This window comes from Puntigrus tetrazona, chromosome 16, assembly GCF_018831695.1.
Source record: "Puntigrus tetrazona isolate hp1 chromosome 16, ASM1883169v1, whole genome shotgun sequence".
NCBI lineage: Eukaryota > Metazoa > Chordata > Actinopteri > Cypriniformes > Cyprinidae > Puntigrus > Puntigrus tetrazona.
Window position 1 is genome coordinate 4562952 of NC_056714.1, and position 20555 is coordinate 4583506.

Consider the following 20555-nt stretch of genomic DNA (forward strand, 5'->3'; position numbering starts at 1 on the left):
GCAGTGTTATTTGTTCCTTGATGTATGATTAAAACTATTAAGAGTATATACTCGCCGAGACAATAATAATGGCTTAGTATTTCATGCTTTAAACGTTTTTATATTTTATTTTTACTTTTTTTGGTATCAATTATATCTGTAATCTATGGAAGCCTGTTTCCGACACTGGAAAAAAAAAGGTTATTGCAATGTTTTATCACACAATTCTGCCCTTTTTTTCTCCGAATTGCATGATAGAAACTCGCAATTCTGATTTATCTTCTCAGAATTTGAGATATAAACCAGCAATTGCAAGTTATGAAGTCAAAATTGTAACTTTATATCTCATAATTCTGATTTTATAGCTCACAATTGTGACTTTTTTTCTCAGAGCTGGGATTTTTTTTTATTTTTTCTGATTTATTCAGCCTTTTTTTTTCTCAGAATTGTGAGATGTAAACTCGCAAATGCAAAATATAAAGTCAAATTTTAAGAGAAAAAAGTCTATGTTCTCAGAATTGTTTATAACTCGCACTTCTGACTTTATATCTTCAATTTCTGACTTCATAATTCCCAATTGCGAGATAAAAAGTCAAATTTTGAGAGAAAAATTCTGACTTTATATTTAGCAGATGCGACTTTATATCTCACAATTCTGTCTTTATGTATCCCACAGTTGTAAGGTCAACAGTGTAATTATAACATATTATAAGATGTAATGACATGCAGGTATTTTTAAATATGTCAAAACATGCATGAACACAATATATCCATTGTACCAAATGATTCATTTGAATGTAAGTACATAGTATTGGGACCCTTTAAAAGACTATAAGTTCAGCTGTATGCATATGCTAAGTATTCGTGTCAAAACTGAAGTATACCTTTGCAACATTTGTCTATTCAATTCTATGTGCTGCCATAGACTTTAGCTATGCATAACTAACAAACTTTTTAGGTGCCTACAAACCTTTGATGTTTAGCTCTCTAAAAACATCAAAGCAAATGGCATCTTCAAACAAATGATGCAAGAGCTACAGCAGTACTAACAAGCACAAAGTGACTAAATACTTTTACCGTAGTCTTCGTTTTGAGAAGCATATCTATTGTTTTATCCTCATTTTGAATATAAGCCTTTTTTCACGCCACTCAAAAAATACTGCATGAAAACATACTGCATTTGTACCTAAAAAGATACAAAATGTAACCGTATGGCAGATGTTTCTGTTTAAAATGAAACCTACATTAGCAACGAGGCACTCACGTTGCTTTGTTATAGAGATTTTTATGTGCTACGGTTTCAAAAGGGTCCCTTCGTAAGGGTGCCAATAGAAAAATTACTTAATGGCTTTTTTGCAATGACATTGATATTATTTTTAAGGATAGCGTAAAGAAATCTGGGCCACTGTACATGTTCACGTGTAGCTTCATCTCCATTCTGCCTCCAGCAAAAGATATAGCATATTTCATTTAAAACGTCAGATCCAAATCCAAAACAGTTTCTATAGATCTGGACTAAAACTTCAAACAGGCTAGAGTTCTGAGAGAACATCAGTGGATGGCATGATATGAGTGTGCATCACTTTAACAGAGTCTGAACTCACTTGTTTGAGGATCTGGGCAGCCATTGTGTGGCTGCAGTCGAAGATAATGCGAAACTCTCTGCTCCTTTTCATCTCTTTGAGCAGAGGTCTGGTGTCCGTGGTATCCAGAGGGAGCTGTCGGATCTTCAGCCTGATGTTATACCTGGATGGAGCCATAATTAACTCCTGGAGTCTGATTAAACCTGCACAAGAAGAGTTGAGCGCCAGAGTCAATTACTTAGTATATCAGCACCAGCTCAAACCAGCCTAGGGGAGTCAAGAAGGTTTTTGAACATGATAGCTGGTATGTTGTTGGTTGAATGTGGCTTAACAGTTGTAACCGCCGTGAAGAAAACCGTCAAACACCACTGATATCACTAGAAATAAACCAATGTTTTGCCTAATCCAGTTAATGGGCCAATATTTGGTTAAAATGTATTTGAAGATCCAATGGCATGATTTCAAAAATCACTTTATTTTGAAAGTCCACTTTAGAAATTCTGCTAACTATAAGTAACTTTGTAACTACATCTCAACTACATACAAATTTTCATACATGTCTACAAACTCTGAGGGTACACTGTTAATGTAGGTTTAGGGTTAATAGAATAAGTTGAGATATATACTACTCATTTCTGTATGTATTATGTATTTATTATGTTGTGGACCCATCAAAATGAAGTGTGAGAAGATATTAAGCAGACACTAAAAATATTAAGTTCTTATGTCATTATATTGTCCACCCGGCACAAAAATGAACCAATAAATCAATAAATCTAGGAAAAGACGCTTGTCATTTTTGCCAGGACATTATGCAGTTTAATGAAAAAGGTGACCAATTGGTATAGACCAAGTTAGATCAATGGTTATCTTGGACCAGCTAAAAACCGTCTAAAATGTTGATGGAGAGAGATAGGAAAATTGGGACACGACCACGGCCAGATTCAAACCCAAGTCCCTTGTGAGCAGATCTACTAAAATGTTGAAAGCAAAATGCTTCCCTCCGTGCCACAGCTCTGAAAACATGTACTATAAAGCAGACATTCAATTTAACATGCAGTTATCCTGGTTGTATTTTTAATAATAAATATGTTTTTATCGCATATTTTACATCTCCGATGAATTGCTTTCCATTCCCGCTCCTGTCAGAAGCAGCATTACTCGATTACTTTGATGCAAACTGTTTCTAGAATATCGAGGCCTGAAGCCTCATTCTGACAGCAACAGGAAAATGAAGAGACTTCTGCTTCTTATCGCTGAAGTACAGAGTCTAAAATATACTTTTAAAGGTGGCGGTCCCACTTTGGCTGCAAGGACTTCATCAAGTAACAGAGTTTACAATGACACACTGACATAAAGCCATTATCTCTCACCTGTGCTGTCATCGTAAACCACAGTGGCTGTCTTCCACTTGAGGAACTGCACCAGGTCTAAGATAGCGTAGCTGAGAGAAGAGTAATCCGGGTACAGGTTGGCATAAAATGTATCCCTATTGTCCATCGGGTGGTGTTTCCATCGAACTTGAATGTGTGGAACCTCCAGGGCATTGCAGATAGACTGCACAGCATTCGACGAGGAGCTGTGAGACGGCCCGAATATGGCAACTACACCTAAAGACAGCTGGTCGCACGCTGGCGAGAGCAGACGGTGGGTCATGTGGTAAGAAATGTCAAAACAGAAATGTCACTGCATGCAGAATAATCCTTTTTTTACAAAGCGGTGGTACGTTTAAATTCCGCCATAACTGTATTAACAGTTGTAACATTGTATAGATGAAATAATAGCATTTATCAAACATATACTCAAATAGGAAATGGTTATTTTAAATCTTAATTATATTTTGCTTTGTTTTTACTGTTGGCCCAACAAATATATTAATACAAGTTATGGTCCCACTTTATATTAAGTGGCCCTAATACCTGTATACTTACGTAGTGTGCTTAGTATGTAACCACAGTATAAGTGCACATCGGTACATATTATTTGCAGCTCTGTTTTTGTAACTACACATATGTATTAACACACAAGTATTGAGGCCACTATATATGTATATAAAGTAGGAAGCTATTGCTTGCTGTTAAAGGTTACGTAAATTTGCAGAAAAATTTAAATGTGCTGAAAATGTACTCAACCTCGAGCCATACAAAATGCAGATGAGTTTTAAACAAAAATGCTGGTGTATAAACAGGACAAAAGGAGATAGGCTTTTTCATTGGAGAAAGCATTGTTATTGTGGGCTGGAATTTCTTGGAAACTTTCAATTTAATAACGGATTTGTTTCTCACAAACTTTTACACACAGCTTTTTATCAGCTGTTTGGATTCTGATGGAAGCCGTTCACTGCAGAGCATCCATTGGTGAGCAAGTGATGGAATGCTACATTTCTCCAGATCTGTTCCCTTGAAGAAACCAGCACATATCTTGTATGACACGAGGGAGACAGTTTCCAGCAAAATTATATATTTTTTTGGGTTAGCAGTAGTCTAAACGCAACATCAAACCTTTTATTTTTTTTTACACAACTCACCTTTTCTGGAGGCCTCAAAGCTATCATAGATATTAATCCTCTGAATGTCGTACGTTAACGTTGTGTTGGGCAATAATGTCCTGTTTCTGTTGATGTTATTAACTGCAAATTTAAAGGCCAGTTCCTCGGAGCTGACCAGTGCCACGGGTCCATCCGTTTGTTCAAAAATCCCACCTAAAAAAAAAGAGAAATCAGTGTCAAATGAACCAAAGCTGAACCCGGAGACGAAGCCTGGCACCACATCCAAACCTCTGGAGGTGTTTTGCATTTAGAGCTGTCGGCTACCTCGCTTGTATACTTAAGCAACCCTTTTCGATCTGCTCAGCAGACAGAAAGAGTGTCTGACAGTCACTGCTCAGGCTTTTAAAGTTCAAGGCCATAATAGAGATGAGGAGAGTGAAAGAGAGAAAGAGAAAAGTAAATGGCTTCATCAAAGGTACCTTGCCTCCTCAAGGCCTGCAGGTCACCTTTCATTCTCTGATGAAAAAAAAAAACTAAAAAAATAAATAAATAATATAAAAAATATATATATAATATATAAGAGAGAGAGAGAGAGAGTCATACACAGCCCTATAGCTTATGAATGGAGTTTTTGCACAGAAGTTTGAAAGTTTAAAGCCGTTTGGGTAAATTCATTCCGTGACAATCTGCTGAGATTTTCAGAAATGCATTTTACTGCCAAGATTTCACCAGTGGAAGAGCTGGAGAAGTAAACTCTGCGTTTATTGACTTTACTGTGCAATAGAACCCTATAAAAACAATAAAATGATAACATCTGGAGCACGCTGAGCAATCTTCAGCCCTTGAGGATTAATGCTGTTAGACCTGCTTCACCTTTCCAGAGTATATCAGCGATATGACGGTCTGGAAGCCCAAGACATATGAGCAGAGAGAAATATCGGATAAGTAAAGTTTGTTCGGGTTGCACAGAATTCAATTCCACATATTATCCATTCATGCTATTTGGGATTTAAATTACTATTAGCGCTTTTCACAAGAAGAGTACAAAATAATGGCTGCAACTAAGGTGTGTGAATACTTTTGATAACATATCTGAACATGAAATAAATATTGTCATTACTTGTCTTGTGTCTTCCTGAATATCACACGATTGATTGATTTTAATTGGGTTTGAGATTACTGAGATTACTCAGACAACTCTATTCATCATGCGTGTTAATTTATAACAACTGATATAACATTTAAAACTTTTCACAACAAAACTATGGGACTTGTAAAGTAAAATAAAAAAAAAGCTACATCAGCAATGAGATGCCAACCTTATTTGCCGAAAGTGCCTGCTGAATTTTATAGTACGCAAGCATACCAGATAAACACTGCGCCAAACACAGAAGAACCCTTGGGCTTTTTTTTTTTTTTTTTTACTTTTCCTTTTTAATATTTCCAATCCCGCTTCTAGGTTCCGTAGCATGTAGATCCACGAATGCATGAATATTTAAGAGTTCTTGAGTCAGACCTCGGCACAGGTCAAGAACGACCTGAACATCGCTCTTATTCTCCCAAAGGAGAGGAGCTCAAGTACGAGGCTGCAGGGGAGATCACAGGCCTTCAATCCGGAGAGCAGCGCGGCATCCACTGAGCCATGCACACTATTTATGACTCCGGCGCTGCTTGACTTCTGAAGGGACATGATGCATAAACTCCCTGGAAAGAGCCCCGGCGCATTAAAATAAATGAATCCTGCCGTTTTGTGGGGAAATCTCATTAGAGTACATTAAGTAATTGCTGGAGTATATACTAATTTGACTATTAAGAGGATAAAATGCGCATTGCTCGGAAGCACTAAAATAGATTTAATAAAAACGGAGATCGGCTGCGAGGAGAAGGAAAAAAAAACGCCCTGCGAATAGCTTTATGCGGCTGTTTCCAGATATACAAGTCATAAAGCAAAACGCTTGCGACTCCTCCATCAAACGGCGGAGAAGAAGCTTTGTTTCCGATCAGGAGGATCTCTATGAATAAACAGATAAGACAAGTTAATGGCGCAGGATATTTACGCTGATGTACGGCTCTGTGCTAAACGGGGTCTTTAAAGGGATAAATGTAAATTGAGCTGTAACTTTTGATCTCAGATTTCTTGCACATCTTTCTCTAACATCAGTCAGTTTAAGTTGCGATTAAGTTGTTTCCTGTTTTGAAACAGCTTTACAAAGGCGGCCTAATTAATCTCTTGGGTCGTAGCCTGATAGAGAAAACATGTGCTCATTACAGCTGCTACCTTTACTAATACTGCTGCCAATAGACCTCTCTACAATCCACTGGCTTTTAAAGCATTGCGAAAAAAGACTCTAAATAGCAACACGATTATAGAAATTCTTTGCGCGTGATTTGCATCGGGGCTAGTGGTAAAACGGCGATTCGGAGTGAATCCTATAGCGATATTTTGTGACAGGTGTTCAGTTGGTTTACAGATATATAAATATCTAAAATAAAATACAAGTTACTCAAAAGAACAATGTTTTACTTTACAAATACAAATTACTGACTATCGCACACAATGATTGGTTTACATGCGCAAAGGTAGAGATTTTGAAGTATTGAGAAAATTTTTATATGTTCTATCCAGTAGCAGAGCAAAATTTAAAACTTTAAAAAGAAATAAAATAATAAAAAATAAAATATCTGCCACCTACTGGTGTGGATGAGTAACAGAAAAGTGTTTGGTCCGAATTCGAGTCACTGGAAATAAATCGCCACAATTAACTTTTTTACACAAGCATTATTTGAAGTTGTTCTATGAGGATTCATGAAAGCAATAAAATCGTTTACTATTCAAAATACTGCAAATAAATAAGAAATTGGTAACAAGCTTGGAACAAAGCAGGGGGAGAAAAAAGAATGGTATGCTAAGGTCTTGGTGAATTTATGGGTAGTTCATAGAAAAATAAAAGTGCCGTCATCATTTGCTCACCCATAAGACTTCCATTCATTTTTAAAACATGAAATAAAGAATATGAATTGAGCGGTTTAATCAGTTGCAAGTATGATACACGAAGGAGTAAAAGATCTTTTGAGCCTCTGAATAAAAGCCTATATTAAATTTGTTGATCATATAAAGCAATCGTGTCTTTTCAAAAGCCTTGGATTAAACCGTTCGGCTCGTATGGATTACTGTTATGATGTCCTTAATGAACATTTTGATGCATCAAAGTTTTGGTGGAATAGAGGGACATAAATCTCTCACGTTTCGTCAAAAAACAACAACCTGTCTTGCAGTGTGTGTATTTATTTATTTATTTATTAGATCATTGAATATGATTGGACCGTTAGCGTCTCGATCAAAAAAAAAAATTACTAAATAGTTTAGGTATTTTTCCTATTTATAACTTAACTCTTCTGTAGTTACGTTGTGTACTAAAACAGATGGAAAATGAAAAGTTGAAAAAAAACAAAAGAAAAAATCTAGGCTGATATAACTAGGAACTATATTCTCATTCTGCCGTAATAATCAGGGAACTTGCTGCTGTACCATAGCTGCAGATGGTGAAGTTATATTACAGTGACTGAAAACATCATGAAAAATATTGAAACACTTCGGTATTTTTTTTTTTTTTTTTAACGAGATGCTAACGGTCTAATCAGATTCAATGATCTATGCTAAGCTATAGCTAAAGGTACTACAGCCAGACTCTAAGATCGGCTGAATGGATTTGAAATTGTAAAACTTAAATGTTTAACTTTATATAAACAAACAAATAAACACATAAACAACCAGACAAACAAACAAACAAACAATGAAATAGATTAATAATAATAATAATAATAGTTGTAATAATATTAATGATGATGATAATAAATATTTTGCAATAGAATATAAGAGTAAAATAATAAACAAATTTTAAAATAAATATCACTACTACTAATTGTAGTAATAATAATAGGAAGAATACGAATAACAATAACCTATAATAACCTATAACCAGAAGCTCCAAGGAGAAATGCATGACATTTCTGTTAAAAAATGAATATTATGTTATCTTATTATCTTGCTAACACATAAGCATAAGCAATTTATATCATGTGGCAATGCTACTGCTTGTGTTCAATCAAAAAGGTATGATAATGTGTTTCTGAGAAAAAAAAACAAATAACGAAAAAGAAAGCACAGAAAATACAGTGTGTTTTCCCCTAACATACTGTATGCCACAACCCTCCCAAAAAAAAATCCATTAACGCACAAAGCAAGTTTACAGCCGTGGGTCAACTGACACTGACCCTGCGTTCTGGTGGCTCTATCGGTGCCTTGTACCCAAATATACTGTACCAGTCTGAACGCTTACACACTCACCACACACAGCTCAGCCAAAAGCCCAACAATGAGACAATATCATTATGTTTTGGATGAATGTCTGCACGCGGGCTGAGCTTTTCTAGAGGGAGCTCTTTTGTAGCGCACCACTCCCCTGGTCTCTTTCCCAGCGTGCCTGTGAATAGCTGCGCTGCTCCCTGGAAGCCGAAGGTACTCTGCCACACAATGGAAGAGGAGAAAGCGACAGACAATAGCCCGCGCTAAACAATTACGGCAAACAACCAGCATTGTGCACAACACTGACCAATTAAGGGACGCTGTATTGCCCTGTTATCCCCTTCCATCTGTCTGTTCCCCAAGGAAAACAAGGAGAGAAATCGGCGTCTGTCTCCAATGAACGAGTGCAGAAGTCAGACATATTACAGTGGCAGAAAACAGACATCATCTATTCCTTAAACTCAATCTGCCGTGATTGATAACGCGTAACGACTTTCAGATCATACGACAAATTGACTGATGCATTTCTGGCCTATATTTACTTACAAATACAATGAAAAGCCCCGAAAGAACAGAAGGAGAGGAGGACGGTTTATTAGCTTCGCCAGAAAGGCTCCGTTTCGTTTTTTTATCAATGTCTTTTCTCTTTAGGACTGGTGTATTGCTTATTCTCTGCCATTTGGAAACGAATTCCTTCGCCCATCGCCCGATGACTTCGCTTGTATTCTAAAATAATATTGATTTTGATTACTTTCTATGTTCCAGACGAGTGGAAAGTCAGCATCCTAATAAATGTAAAAAATAAACGCATACGAGAAACGCGGGTACCTTCCTTTTACATCATATACATTTATTAAAAATAAATGCATGACTGTCTACCGATTTTTAAAAATATTGATTATGAATAATTGCATATATTATATCAATGCCTCAAATAAAGTAATATATCAGTTTGTCAAACTGTCGTTTTTGTAATCCATGTGTACTATTTAAAAAAAAAAAATGTAATGTAATAATAAATAATTAAATAGATCAAATTGAAAATTTTTACTCCATTTAAAAAATATTTACTAAATATTTATCTCTCGTAAATGAATACAAATAAGTTATTATTACGCGATATTAATATTCAAATTGAAAATAGACCCCTTTTTTCTTCGTTTCAAAGCTTTGCTGAAAAACCTCCATTCGTCCAAAACGTCCATCCCCGCTAACAATGCGATAGCGTTATCTGAAGAGCGTTTTATGGAGTTTTTAAAGCAGGATTTTAGTCCGTTACAGAGCATTTCAAATTACCATATAAATGACAGCAGCCAATCAAGCACAAGTTTAAGTCTGCGGTGATAAAGAGGGATAAATTAAGATCCGTCCTCGTCAAAGCCCCCCAACCTCTCATTTATTCAATACGATTAGCAATATTCATATACGTTCCAGTGTTGCGATATCTTCTCTGTCAAATAACTGTCAGGTAACAACACATTTGTAAAATCTAATTTTATGCTCAAGTGACTCGTTTTCTCGCTTCTGCAATTTATCACAGCGTTCGCTCTGTTCCTCCCTCTCACACTCCCTCTCGCGCACAGCTTTTGTGTTTCTTTCCAGCCCTCCGTGGCTCACTTGCTTTCCGTATCTCTAGCATTGCAGGGTTTTTTTCTGAAACACTGCACTATTACATTAAACACTTGACAGGATGACAAACAAGGGGACATAAACAAAAAAGTGACATATAATGTTCACCCTCCCTTATACAAAAGAGACAAATTTATGATATATATATATATATATATATATATATATATATATATATATATATATATATATAAACTATATATGTTGTGTAACGTACCGTATTTTGCTGTCTGCTAAATGAGTGAACATACTAAAACCACATGTGGATAAGTGACAACGTGCACACTTTATTATAAAAATTATAACTGATATGCATGTGTTTTAAGGTCTAGTTATTGTATTTATAATGTATCGCTAAAAGTAATTTGAACAATTATCATTGTTTGCTTTGCACGATTTATGGAATTTAAATAGACAAAGCATAAGCAAGATAAGATACAGCACACTCATTAGGTTTATTAAATTTTCATATGTACCGCTTGAAATTGTGGGTTTGTTTTGTCTTGTTAGTTTTCAAGAAATTGATATTTTTATTTTCTGAGCGAATAAATTATTCAAAAGTGACATTCGCATCGTTTAATTTCTATTTCATTTCAAATTCAGCTTTGCAACACGGTAAGAAATTACATTTTTAAATGTATATAAAAATCTAAAAGTTATTTTAAAATAGAACTATGTTTCACAGTATTACTGTTTTTGTATTTAAATTATAGTGATGTATATTAATGTACATTTTTGACCAGTGTATAATTTCTTTTAATTATTTTTGCATTATTGTGTCTCCTATAATAACATATCAAATTTTATGTTATTATATACTGTATGTGTGTGTGTGTGTGTGTGTGTGTGTGTATGTGTGTGTGTGTATGTATATATATATGTATGTATATATATATATATATATATATATATATATATATATATATATATATATATATTTTATATATATATTTTTTTTTTTTTTATTTTTTTTTTTACAAATAATTATAAATATGTGTTAAACATTGCAATTTCAAAACATATATATAATATAATTATATTATATTATTATAAAGAAATGCCAGGTGTCTATTGTGAATCCTTACCCCATATAGAGTGAGAGTCGCCCAATGGGGCACATTGTCACAAAAGGTCAGCGTGTGTTCATTGAACAATATCTGCACTTTTTCTGACTAATACCCTTTTTTTGTTTTTGTTTTTTTTTGTAGTCAAGACTTAAGTCATATACAGATGTCAACTTTTCAGAATACAAAACACAGTGCGGCTATAACATCGCAAATGCAGGGTTCACCTCTGATATTATACTGCTACACCACAGCCTTTCCACATCAGCAGAGTTATGCTATTGTTGAATGCAGGTGGTTCACTCCGGGTGCCAGACGCCCTGGTCGTACTGTGCCAGGTAACCTCTGCCAAACTCTGCAGAACAATGAAGGGCGCAGGCCAAAAAAATAATGGACCCAAAACACACACACAGAAAGAACCCGGAGCAGTTCTTGGCATCGATATACATCAAGAGAGAAAGAGAAGCTAGCGCCCAGCAGGCGAAAAGCCAGACTTTTTCATTAGCAGATGCTTTAAGTACATCACCGTGTTCCTGAGCTCAACACTCACGTCATGTAACCCTGAATACATTTTCTATGATAAATTTGCATTATGCAACTGATGCTGATTGGTCAATACAGTGTTCTAGTCGTGCTAAAATGTACAATACCCAGTGCTAGAGAAATAACAGACTAATTATGGCTTGTTCAAAAAAAAAACAATAGTAGCATTATCTATAGTATAAATATAATCGGACTACTTTCAGATCGCTTTTCGATTGACCTATTTTCACACTGAAATAGGTCGAGTTCATGAAGGTATTATTAACTCACTACCTTAAATTTTCATGGGATTTTAGAAGTAAATACATTGGGTGAAAGAGGTTTAGCTGACATAAACGTATCGAGATACAGCAACGTAAATTGCAAACAGGAATTGCGTTCAAACAATAATTAATACGTTCATGAGATGCAATGCTGATGTGTTAAGAAAACACAAATCCAGAGGTCAGATTCTGTGTGGCATCCAATTAAAGCCGTCTGTGTTGTGACTGGTCATTGTGAGAACGCCAGCAAAACTGTAAGAGTTCATTACCGTTTAGGAATCTATATAAGCAGTAAAAACGAATATATAAAACATGAAGACCCAACACATGTTTCATAAGTCATTTCTATTGACTGGATAATATGCAATAATGTAATCAACAAAAAAGCATCATCCCCACTTTATATTTGGCGGACTTAACTACTATGTACTTACAATTATATTAATCATTTGATACAAGCCAGTTATTGTGTGCATGCATGTTTTTACATTGCGCTTATATTTTTAAAATGAATACATCTGTAACGTATTTTTGTACTTAAACTTGCACTATTGACCTATTAAACCTTAACCCACCCTTTAAAGCGATCCATATCAGCAAACCTGTATCCCTCCTCAATAGCAGCAGACGTGTTTTGCAATATAATATGAACACAATAAGTATATTATACTTGATTTTTGGTGTAAGTACATAGTACTTAAGGCCACCTGATGTAAAGTGTGACCATATGATCTAACTGCAAGTAATTAATTTTAAGCAATGCATTTATGTATCATGTAATCAATTACTACTAAGCATGTAATAACATAGTAACAGTTAATTTAATCAAAAATGAGTTTAAATGCGTGAAAAGGTGCATATTTAATACATTTAGTGTAATGTAACATTATTATTATTAAACCAATACGCTCCTGAAGTCGTGCTCTGCTGTTACTATACTATATTGCTTAATTGCATCTTACTATGCCATCAGGGAAGGAAAGTCCAGATCCATTTCTATTAATGCTGAAAATGTGTATTAATGTGCAGCAAAATTGTGTATTATACCTGGAGAGAGCTTTCCATTAGTAATCCCATTCATCTCACTCTCGGTTTCTCGGTCATCATCAGCTACCGAATAAATAAATGCATCACTCAAAAGCTCGTGGAGAGCGCAGACGGACTGAACATTAGCAGAACTTTGAAGGAAACATAGATTTCCCAAGTTAATTACACAGAACCGAGCCGGACTACGGTAAGTCGAGGTTTATTACCGTAAATGCAAGAAACAAAAAGCCAAAATCAAAATGTTGCATGCAGCAAATTTGGTTTGTATGGGGAACGTCCAGGAAGTCAACCGGAGATCTTTTGCAAGGACTGTAATGAAATGAAGGAGAAAGAGGAGTGTCTGGTTTGAGGAGCGACAGGGGACAAATAGGATATCGCTTCCTACAATGAGGCAAAAATGGCACTGTTTTTCCCCACAAAATTACATTACTGCAAGATAAATGACTGTAAAATATGGAGAGACATAAATCACAAGTATGAAGTGAGAGGACACAGTGTTCTGCGTCATTTTTCTAAAGACACGGCTCTGTCAAAAAATAATTTCTTTCATCATTTACTCATCATTCCGGAACTTTCTGGCGGAACGCGAAAGGAGATTTTTTTGAAGAGTCCTCATGCTGTTCTTTTTGACATAATTACTGTACATAACAAGCTCCATATAGGACCAAAATACGGCATATAAGCAGCCGAATGAAACACAAAAACTACAAAATGGTGAAATATAAGCACATAGCTGCAAGATCAAATTTGCTGGTGAAAAATAATTAAAAAAAAATAATGAATTGTGAGATATGAATTGAGAATTGTAAAAAAATAGTCTAAAGATCTGTTCACACCAGGAACGATAACTATATAAAGATAATGAAAAAAATAGTGAACAGTAAAAATCAATAACGATTTTTTTGATTCCACACCACAACTATAATGATAAAGACACAGACAAACAATATTGTTCGAATCACTTTCAGAACATGCTTTTTTCCAGCTGACGAAGAACAAAAGTATTGACAGCCAATCAGAATCCATCCAGCTGTCACAAGGTTAAGAATTTAAAGCATGCACTCAGAATAAACCATACAAAGTGTGGATGCTAATATATATTTTTATCGTTATCTTTTATAGTTCATGTACCTGGTCTGAACGGGCCTTAATTTTCGAGATAAGTTACCTTTATTCATTAATTAATTGAATAATTTGTTCATTCGTTCATGGCAGAAACATTAATTTCATAGCATTTCATAACATCCATTTCCTAGCTCACTATATAATTGTGATGCACGGAAAAGAGCAGCGACGACAATCCTCCAAATTCCTCCTCGTGTATTGTGAATAAACGACGATAGAATTTTTATCGCGAACTTAACCGCGAGTTAATCAACGGTAAAATAAACACAGCGATGTGAATCTCAGGTGCGAAGCGGGCAGCCTCTGCGTTCTGCATCCCTGCGGATCTTTTTTTTTTTTTTTTTTTTTTTTTTTCAAGTTGTCTTTTAAGTGTCTTACAGTTTGTCATTCTATTCAGCCGAGTATTGACAAAACCACTTGAGACACAAGCCACTGTTTAGCTTCGCAGGATAGAAAAGGCTTAAAGGTTTAAAACCGAAAACAAGCCTGCGCGCGCACGTGTGTGTGTGTGTGTGTGTGTGTGTGAAAGACAGTGGCAAGGGGAAAGACAAAGAGAGAGAAGGGGAAACCAAACATTGCGGCTGTGTGTGTGTGCACATGCAGGGATTTATTGTAATAGGCCCGTCCATCGCTTAGGGGCATCATTTTCATTAAGGCGACATGAGGGGCTCTTTTAATTCCCAAGTCCTGAACCAACAGCAGCAGGCCTAGACATTACCTGAGGGTCAAACGCTCCCATGATGAAAATGGATCTCCAAATCAGAGATCACAAGGTTAGATAACCGCTAAGCACTACCTATACTCCAGCTAGTGTAATTGTCATTGATTTTACACTTAGGGAAGCAATTAATATTTAGACGGAGTTTGGCCTGGGAATAACAATTCCTATTTTACAAGCAGATGGGTGACATTGTTTACCCATTCCACTTAATTAGCGATCCGTGCTAACTTCGCCGGATCCCGTTTGTAACGAGACTTCGGAGGCGAGCGTCTTCTCCCGCCACAACACCCCAACCAGCGTCGTCATCGCTCTTCATAAATGTTAATGAAATCGTAAGGGCCTTAATGACAAATCCTTTTCACTTTTACTGTTGTGCGAAATGTGAAGGTGAAAATGTCTATAAATCTACGCCGGCTGCCGCAGAGTCCTCAGGTTCGGGGTGATAAATGAAATGTTAAATGCACAGTGTGTTACTGCAGAAACCGTGCCATCATCTCTTCGAGATTTGAGTTTAAAGAATAGATTCAGTATTGAAAATCAATGAACAGTCAGCACAGATATGTGAAAGAACCATTGCGGTGGCACAGAGGACTTTATTATTGAACTAACACAAATGGCCTGTCAGCTGAAGCCACTGTGCCTTGTATCTTTCGAAAAGACGAGGCGCGTGCCGTCACGCAGCAGGTGATATATTGCTATTGGACAAAGTAAGGCTATGTACTAGTGTACTGCTTATGCACAGTATCCTACTGAATGCTGCCTGTTATTTATTGTGAAACAGTATGAAGTATGCAGCAAAAATCTTTCAGACTGCGGTCATATGAACTCACTGTGATGCAGCATTAGTTAAAGGCATATCGGAAACCATCTCCATCTCAGAAACAAATCTGGCAGTTGGGTTTACTGAATGATGTTAGGTTTTTTTCCAGTTTGCATCCTTTTAATTTTTTCAAAATAGTTACAAACGCTATTGAAACTCATGTGTGTGTGTATGTATATGTATATATATATATATATATATATATATATATATATATATATATATATATATATAGAGAGAGAGAGAGAGAGAGAGAGAGAGACGACTATCCTGATATCACATAGAATGAATAAAAAAGTAATTGTAGCTATTAAATATTTGTACTTGAAATTAACTGTTTTATGTATTTATTTTTATAAACATAATAGCATAATGAAACATTTTTTTAGTAAAAGTAGTATATTCATTATTGACTCTATTGCATTGATTCTGTTTAACTGTAAAAAAAAAAAAAAAAAAAAAAATATATATATATATATATATATATATATATATATATATATATATATATATATATATATATATATAAATATATATATAAATAAAATAAACAAATACACTGTGACATGCAACCTTGGAGTCAAAATTGAGATAGATATTTGAGTTAAAAAAATAAATGAATAAATAAAAATGTCAAATGCACTGATTTTAACCCCAATGAAATGATATTACTACTGGTTCGTTTGTCACAATAAATTTGCAAAATGCTCTAGTGCATTCCGGTAGCATGCATACACGAAACCTTAATATTATTTAATTTCGATAATAATAGCTAAAATGCCATTAAACATACTTTAACATGCTCTCGTGCGCCCAGAAACCAAATCAGATTCACCTGCGTACAGCACAGGCCCACATTAACCCAGGTGAGCGAACAGGTTACTCCGCTTTCAAGGTGCAAGAGGACGGGACTAAATATAAAAACTGGCCTACTTATTACTAAAGAGACCATTCCCATGCAAACTTAATGCAGACAAATGGACGGAGGGTCCAGTGCATGTCATTTGGGACACCCCTGGCTAATTTCTAGGACAGGAGCTACTGAAATGGAAATTGAGCATGCCTTACTTTGATCGCTCACACACCCCCTGGAACAAACGCAATAATGAGCGGATGACTTTGGGACCACCTTCCAGCCCGCTCGCTCTGTACTCACAAATAGCAGAACCACTAACATTTTACCAAAGCGCTCGCATTAAAATCACTCTGAAACAGTGATGGGAATTAATTTTTTGAATTTTAGCGCGGAACAAAAAACAGGTTAACTCCACATATTATACTTAAAAACTCAACCACATATAATCAATAGAGCAATGTATAGTGAGCATGGTAGTAAAGCATATGGGCTTTATGGGTACAGCCTACATTTAGTGGACTACTGGGAAATCACTGAAGAGGATAGAACCTAGATGTTTTTGGGGTTTTTTTAATGCACGAATGTCTCTTCTCTTTAGCATCACAGGCACTCCATTTATCATGTCAACGATTTTTCAAAACTTACAACCTTGGTCAGACTCTTGAATAAGTGGTTCGTTAACCCAGTATTCGGAAACAAGTTGGTTACCAAATAAATTCAAAATGTTTCTTTTGTGCCATGCATACAGTATAAGCACATTTACAAAAGTACTCACACCCAGGTCTTTCAGCGCAAGTCTAACAGACGTAATCCTTTTGCTATTTCATCATCTGCAAGGCAAATATAATAAGTTCAGAAAAAAGCATCGCCGAACAACCCGGCATGATTTGAAGCGTCACAACAGTTACTTGTTTCACAAAGCAAGACCACTTAAACGCGAATAAAGCCGGATATAGAGTTAAAGGTTTGTTTTAGCCAATAGTCGATTCGAAACTACATTAATTTTGCTGTTCCAAACCTGTAAGTAATCCTTTTTTGAGTTTGTCATTTGCTGCGGTATCATCTCAGTCCTTTCAGATTTTCTCAAGCATCTGCAAATTCGGCAACAGATCACACACTTTTCCCCCCACTTAGGCATGCACAATGAATTTTAATATAACCTGACGTGATTTAATATTTACTTTCACTGGGATTCACACATGAGCAATTGATGCGAGTCCTCTGAGACACGTTTCATTACCTGTTCAGGTCAATTTAAACAAGTGTATTACTTATCTGTGCTCAACACTCTTCGTGGAGGAACCTTCTGCTTCGTAAGAGAGAAATGAATGCAGAGACAGTCACGAAACAATGTGGAGATAACACAGGGACACCCATACTCCCACCCGCAGCATCATATGAGGGTAATACTAATAGACCCTTGCCCTTGCTATAATATATAGTCCAACATTTAATGCTGAAATTATTTTGGTATGCCTCAGTGAACGCATTTTGGACGACAACCAGAAACGCCATTAGACCACTTAGAGGAGGAAAATCCATTAACTTGGAATTTTATTAAAAACCTGACCTTAAAAGCCTCTTTTTACACACTTGGATTAGAAAATAGAACTAAATACTGACGATAATAACAATAACGATAACTGCGACAACAATAATGGGTGTTGTTCAAAGATGTTCATGATGAATCCATTAACACTGACATATCATACAACAATCAGTGGTATAAGACGATTGCTAAAAAATGGACAAATCTGGTTCTTACGTTCTTGTTCTTTCCATCCGTGCGTCCTCAAAACGTATGTCTTTTTCACTCAAGCAGCAGTTTAAGTAATGGAAACTTATATGAATTTCTTTGCACCTCAAATCAGTTTAATTCGACTTCCTTACTCTTGTGACTTGTAAATGAGTTAAAATCGATTCTGGTGTTGCGACGTTGCCTGGCAACCTGCCATCGCGCGATAAAACGTCATACCGTCCATCCCTATTATCAAGTAATCAAATAAAAGCTCCACCTGCTAAACATCGGAACGCGATTAGAGACATGATCTGATCTATATTGGATATGTTAATTTCATAATCAAAGGTAACTGCGGGAAATCGGTCGCAATGCGCGAGCCGGATGATTTGTCGTACAATCCCGTGTCTCAGAGCAGATCCTCGCACGATTGTTAGAAGCAGCAGTCATGCTCATTGCACAGCACAAATTGTTCACTCTATTCTCTCTGATCTCTGACATACAGCAGGCTACCGAACTGACAGCTCGGACGCCTGACGCTTGACATGCCGCAATGTTTTGTTAGAAGAGTGCAAAATCTTTTCTCAGCCCACATGTAACGTTTTATCAAAAAACAAAACCAACATCTGTACGGTAGTTCTCCTTCATATTTTCCTAAGCTGCTCTTATGGGGATTTTTAAGGGGATTTTGCTTCCTTATCTCCTTATAGACAGGGTAATAATGAAGTTAATCGCCACTGTAGCTGTGGTGAATTTAATGAAAGACGCCGTTTGTAAAAATTAAGCATTTAGAGGCTCGCTGAAAAACAGCTGCGGCTGAAACTATCACAGCCTGCGATCTTCAGATGGCATTGAGGAACTCCGTAGGAAGGGACGGAAGTGCATGAAGCTTACGTTTTTTTTATTGTGTTGCATCGTTACAGACCGGCTAGGCGATTTACAAAGTGCCCTCTCGTATTTTAGCCACGCTTGTTTTGAATTAACGCACCGTCGTTGCAAATATCGGTAAAAAAAACAAAAGGATTTAATATTGTAAATCATTTTCGAGAGCAACCCCGCAACTGTAACGTTCCCGCTAACATTCATCTGGAGCTTTAACATTTGAGGTAATTCGCAGTGGTGCTGCAAACAGCAAACATTATTTGTTTTAAACAAGGGCCAATAAAATACCTGGGGTCTAGTGGGAGTAAGCAGAAAACAGGAATTGCTGGAAAACAAGAGGCCTGGTGTGGCATTTGAGAAATCGGTTGAGGGAATGGAGGGTGAACACAACGCTGAATTGAATAATAACAACCACATCAGGCTCAGAACTCTACAGGCACAAGGCTGACAAGTTCATTACCACTGGAAGTCGCCTGGCTGCAGGATTTTTGATGGAACACTATTGCTGCGTTTTTATCCTCTGAAATTGCTCTGTGTGCAACCACACACAAGCCACCGATGCCGTAGAGAAATGCAGAAAAATCAGATTTTTCCAAATCGTAACAGGGTTGAAAACAAATAACGCTGTCCGGTTATGTGATGTATAACACAGGCAAAATGTTTGGAAATGCATTTCAATTATATGACTTTCAATGATTGTTCAGTCACTTACGGATATAAATGTGTGTGTGTGTGTGTGTGTTTTGAATTTGAATATATATGACCTATATTGCTACAGTGTGTAATATATCCAATGATAGAAATATAACTTCAATCATAATAAAATTTCAAGGGGTACTTATTTTTAAGTCAAAGGGCTCGAGCTGACAGAAAGTTTTGCTTTAAAACATCATCTTACATGCAAATGATCATCAGACCATTTTAATATTACGTATTTTAATTCAATTATGAACTCTATATATATGTGTGCAATTAAGTGTGCAATTAAAACAACACTGCATTGCATGAATACAGAGCTATTAATCACTTTTAATATACTAAATATACTCTAAATATCTCTAAATATACTTTTTGGCTTTTAGTGATAAAGTGAAAGGTAATTATTTGGGAACAAAGAGGGAGAATGTGATCAAACCTGAAAAGCTTATTCACAAACCACTGTAGCTCAGCTCTGACATTTTAGTAAAATGATAGGCTGTGCTATATTGTGTATATAGTTATGCTTAAAACATGTTGTTAGTGACAACATGCCGAAGACCGACTGCATTAACAATATAGCACAGCTGCAAAGACCTTTAAATAACTTTCACAAAACAGTAACTTTTTTTTTTTTTTTATCTTTACCAATTCTGTTAAATTTAATCTTTGCACTTGTCACGTATTGATAATAAATATGATGTAGAAAAATAAGATAGAGACATTAAATATATAACAAGAACTGAGTAATGTGAATAATTTCACCGAACTCGATAAACCTGTGATCTTCTCCATGGAGTAAAAGGTCTTCTGAC

General features: G+C 36.0%; 1 protein-coding gene across 1 annotated transcript in view; it reads right to left on the bottom strand.

The window, feature by feature from the left end:
• LOC122360932 (glutamate receptor ionotropic, kainate 3) overlaps positions 1-20555 on the bottom strand; it is a 102044-nt gene that overhangs the window by 50978 nt on the left and 30511 nt on the right. The window contains exons 2-4 of the mRNA XM_043261771.1: positions 4090-4263; positions 2936-3193; positions 1584-1765 (exon numbers count right to left, since the gene is read on the bottom strand). Of these exons, the coding sequence (XP_043117706.1) occupies positions 1584-1765; positions 2936-3193; positions 4090-4263 (614 nt within the window). The remainder of the gene's footprint in view (positions 1-1583; positions 1766-2935; positions 3194-4089; positions 4264-20555) is intronic.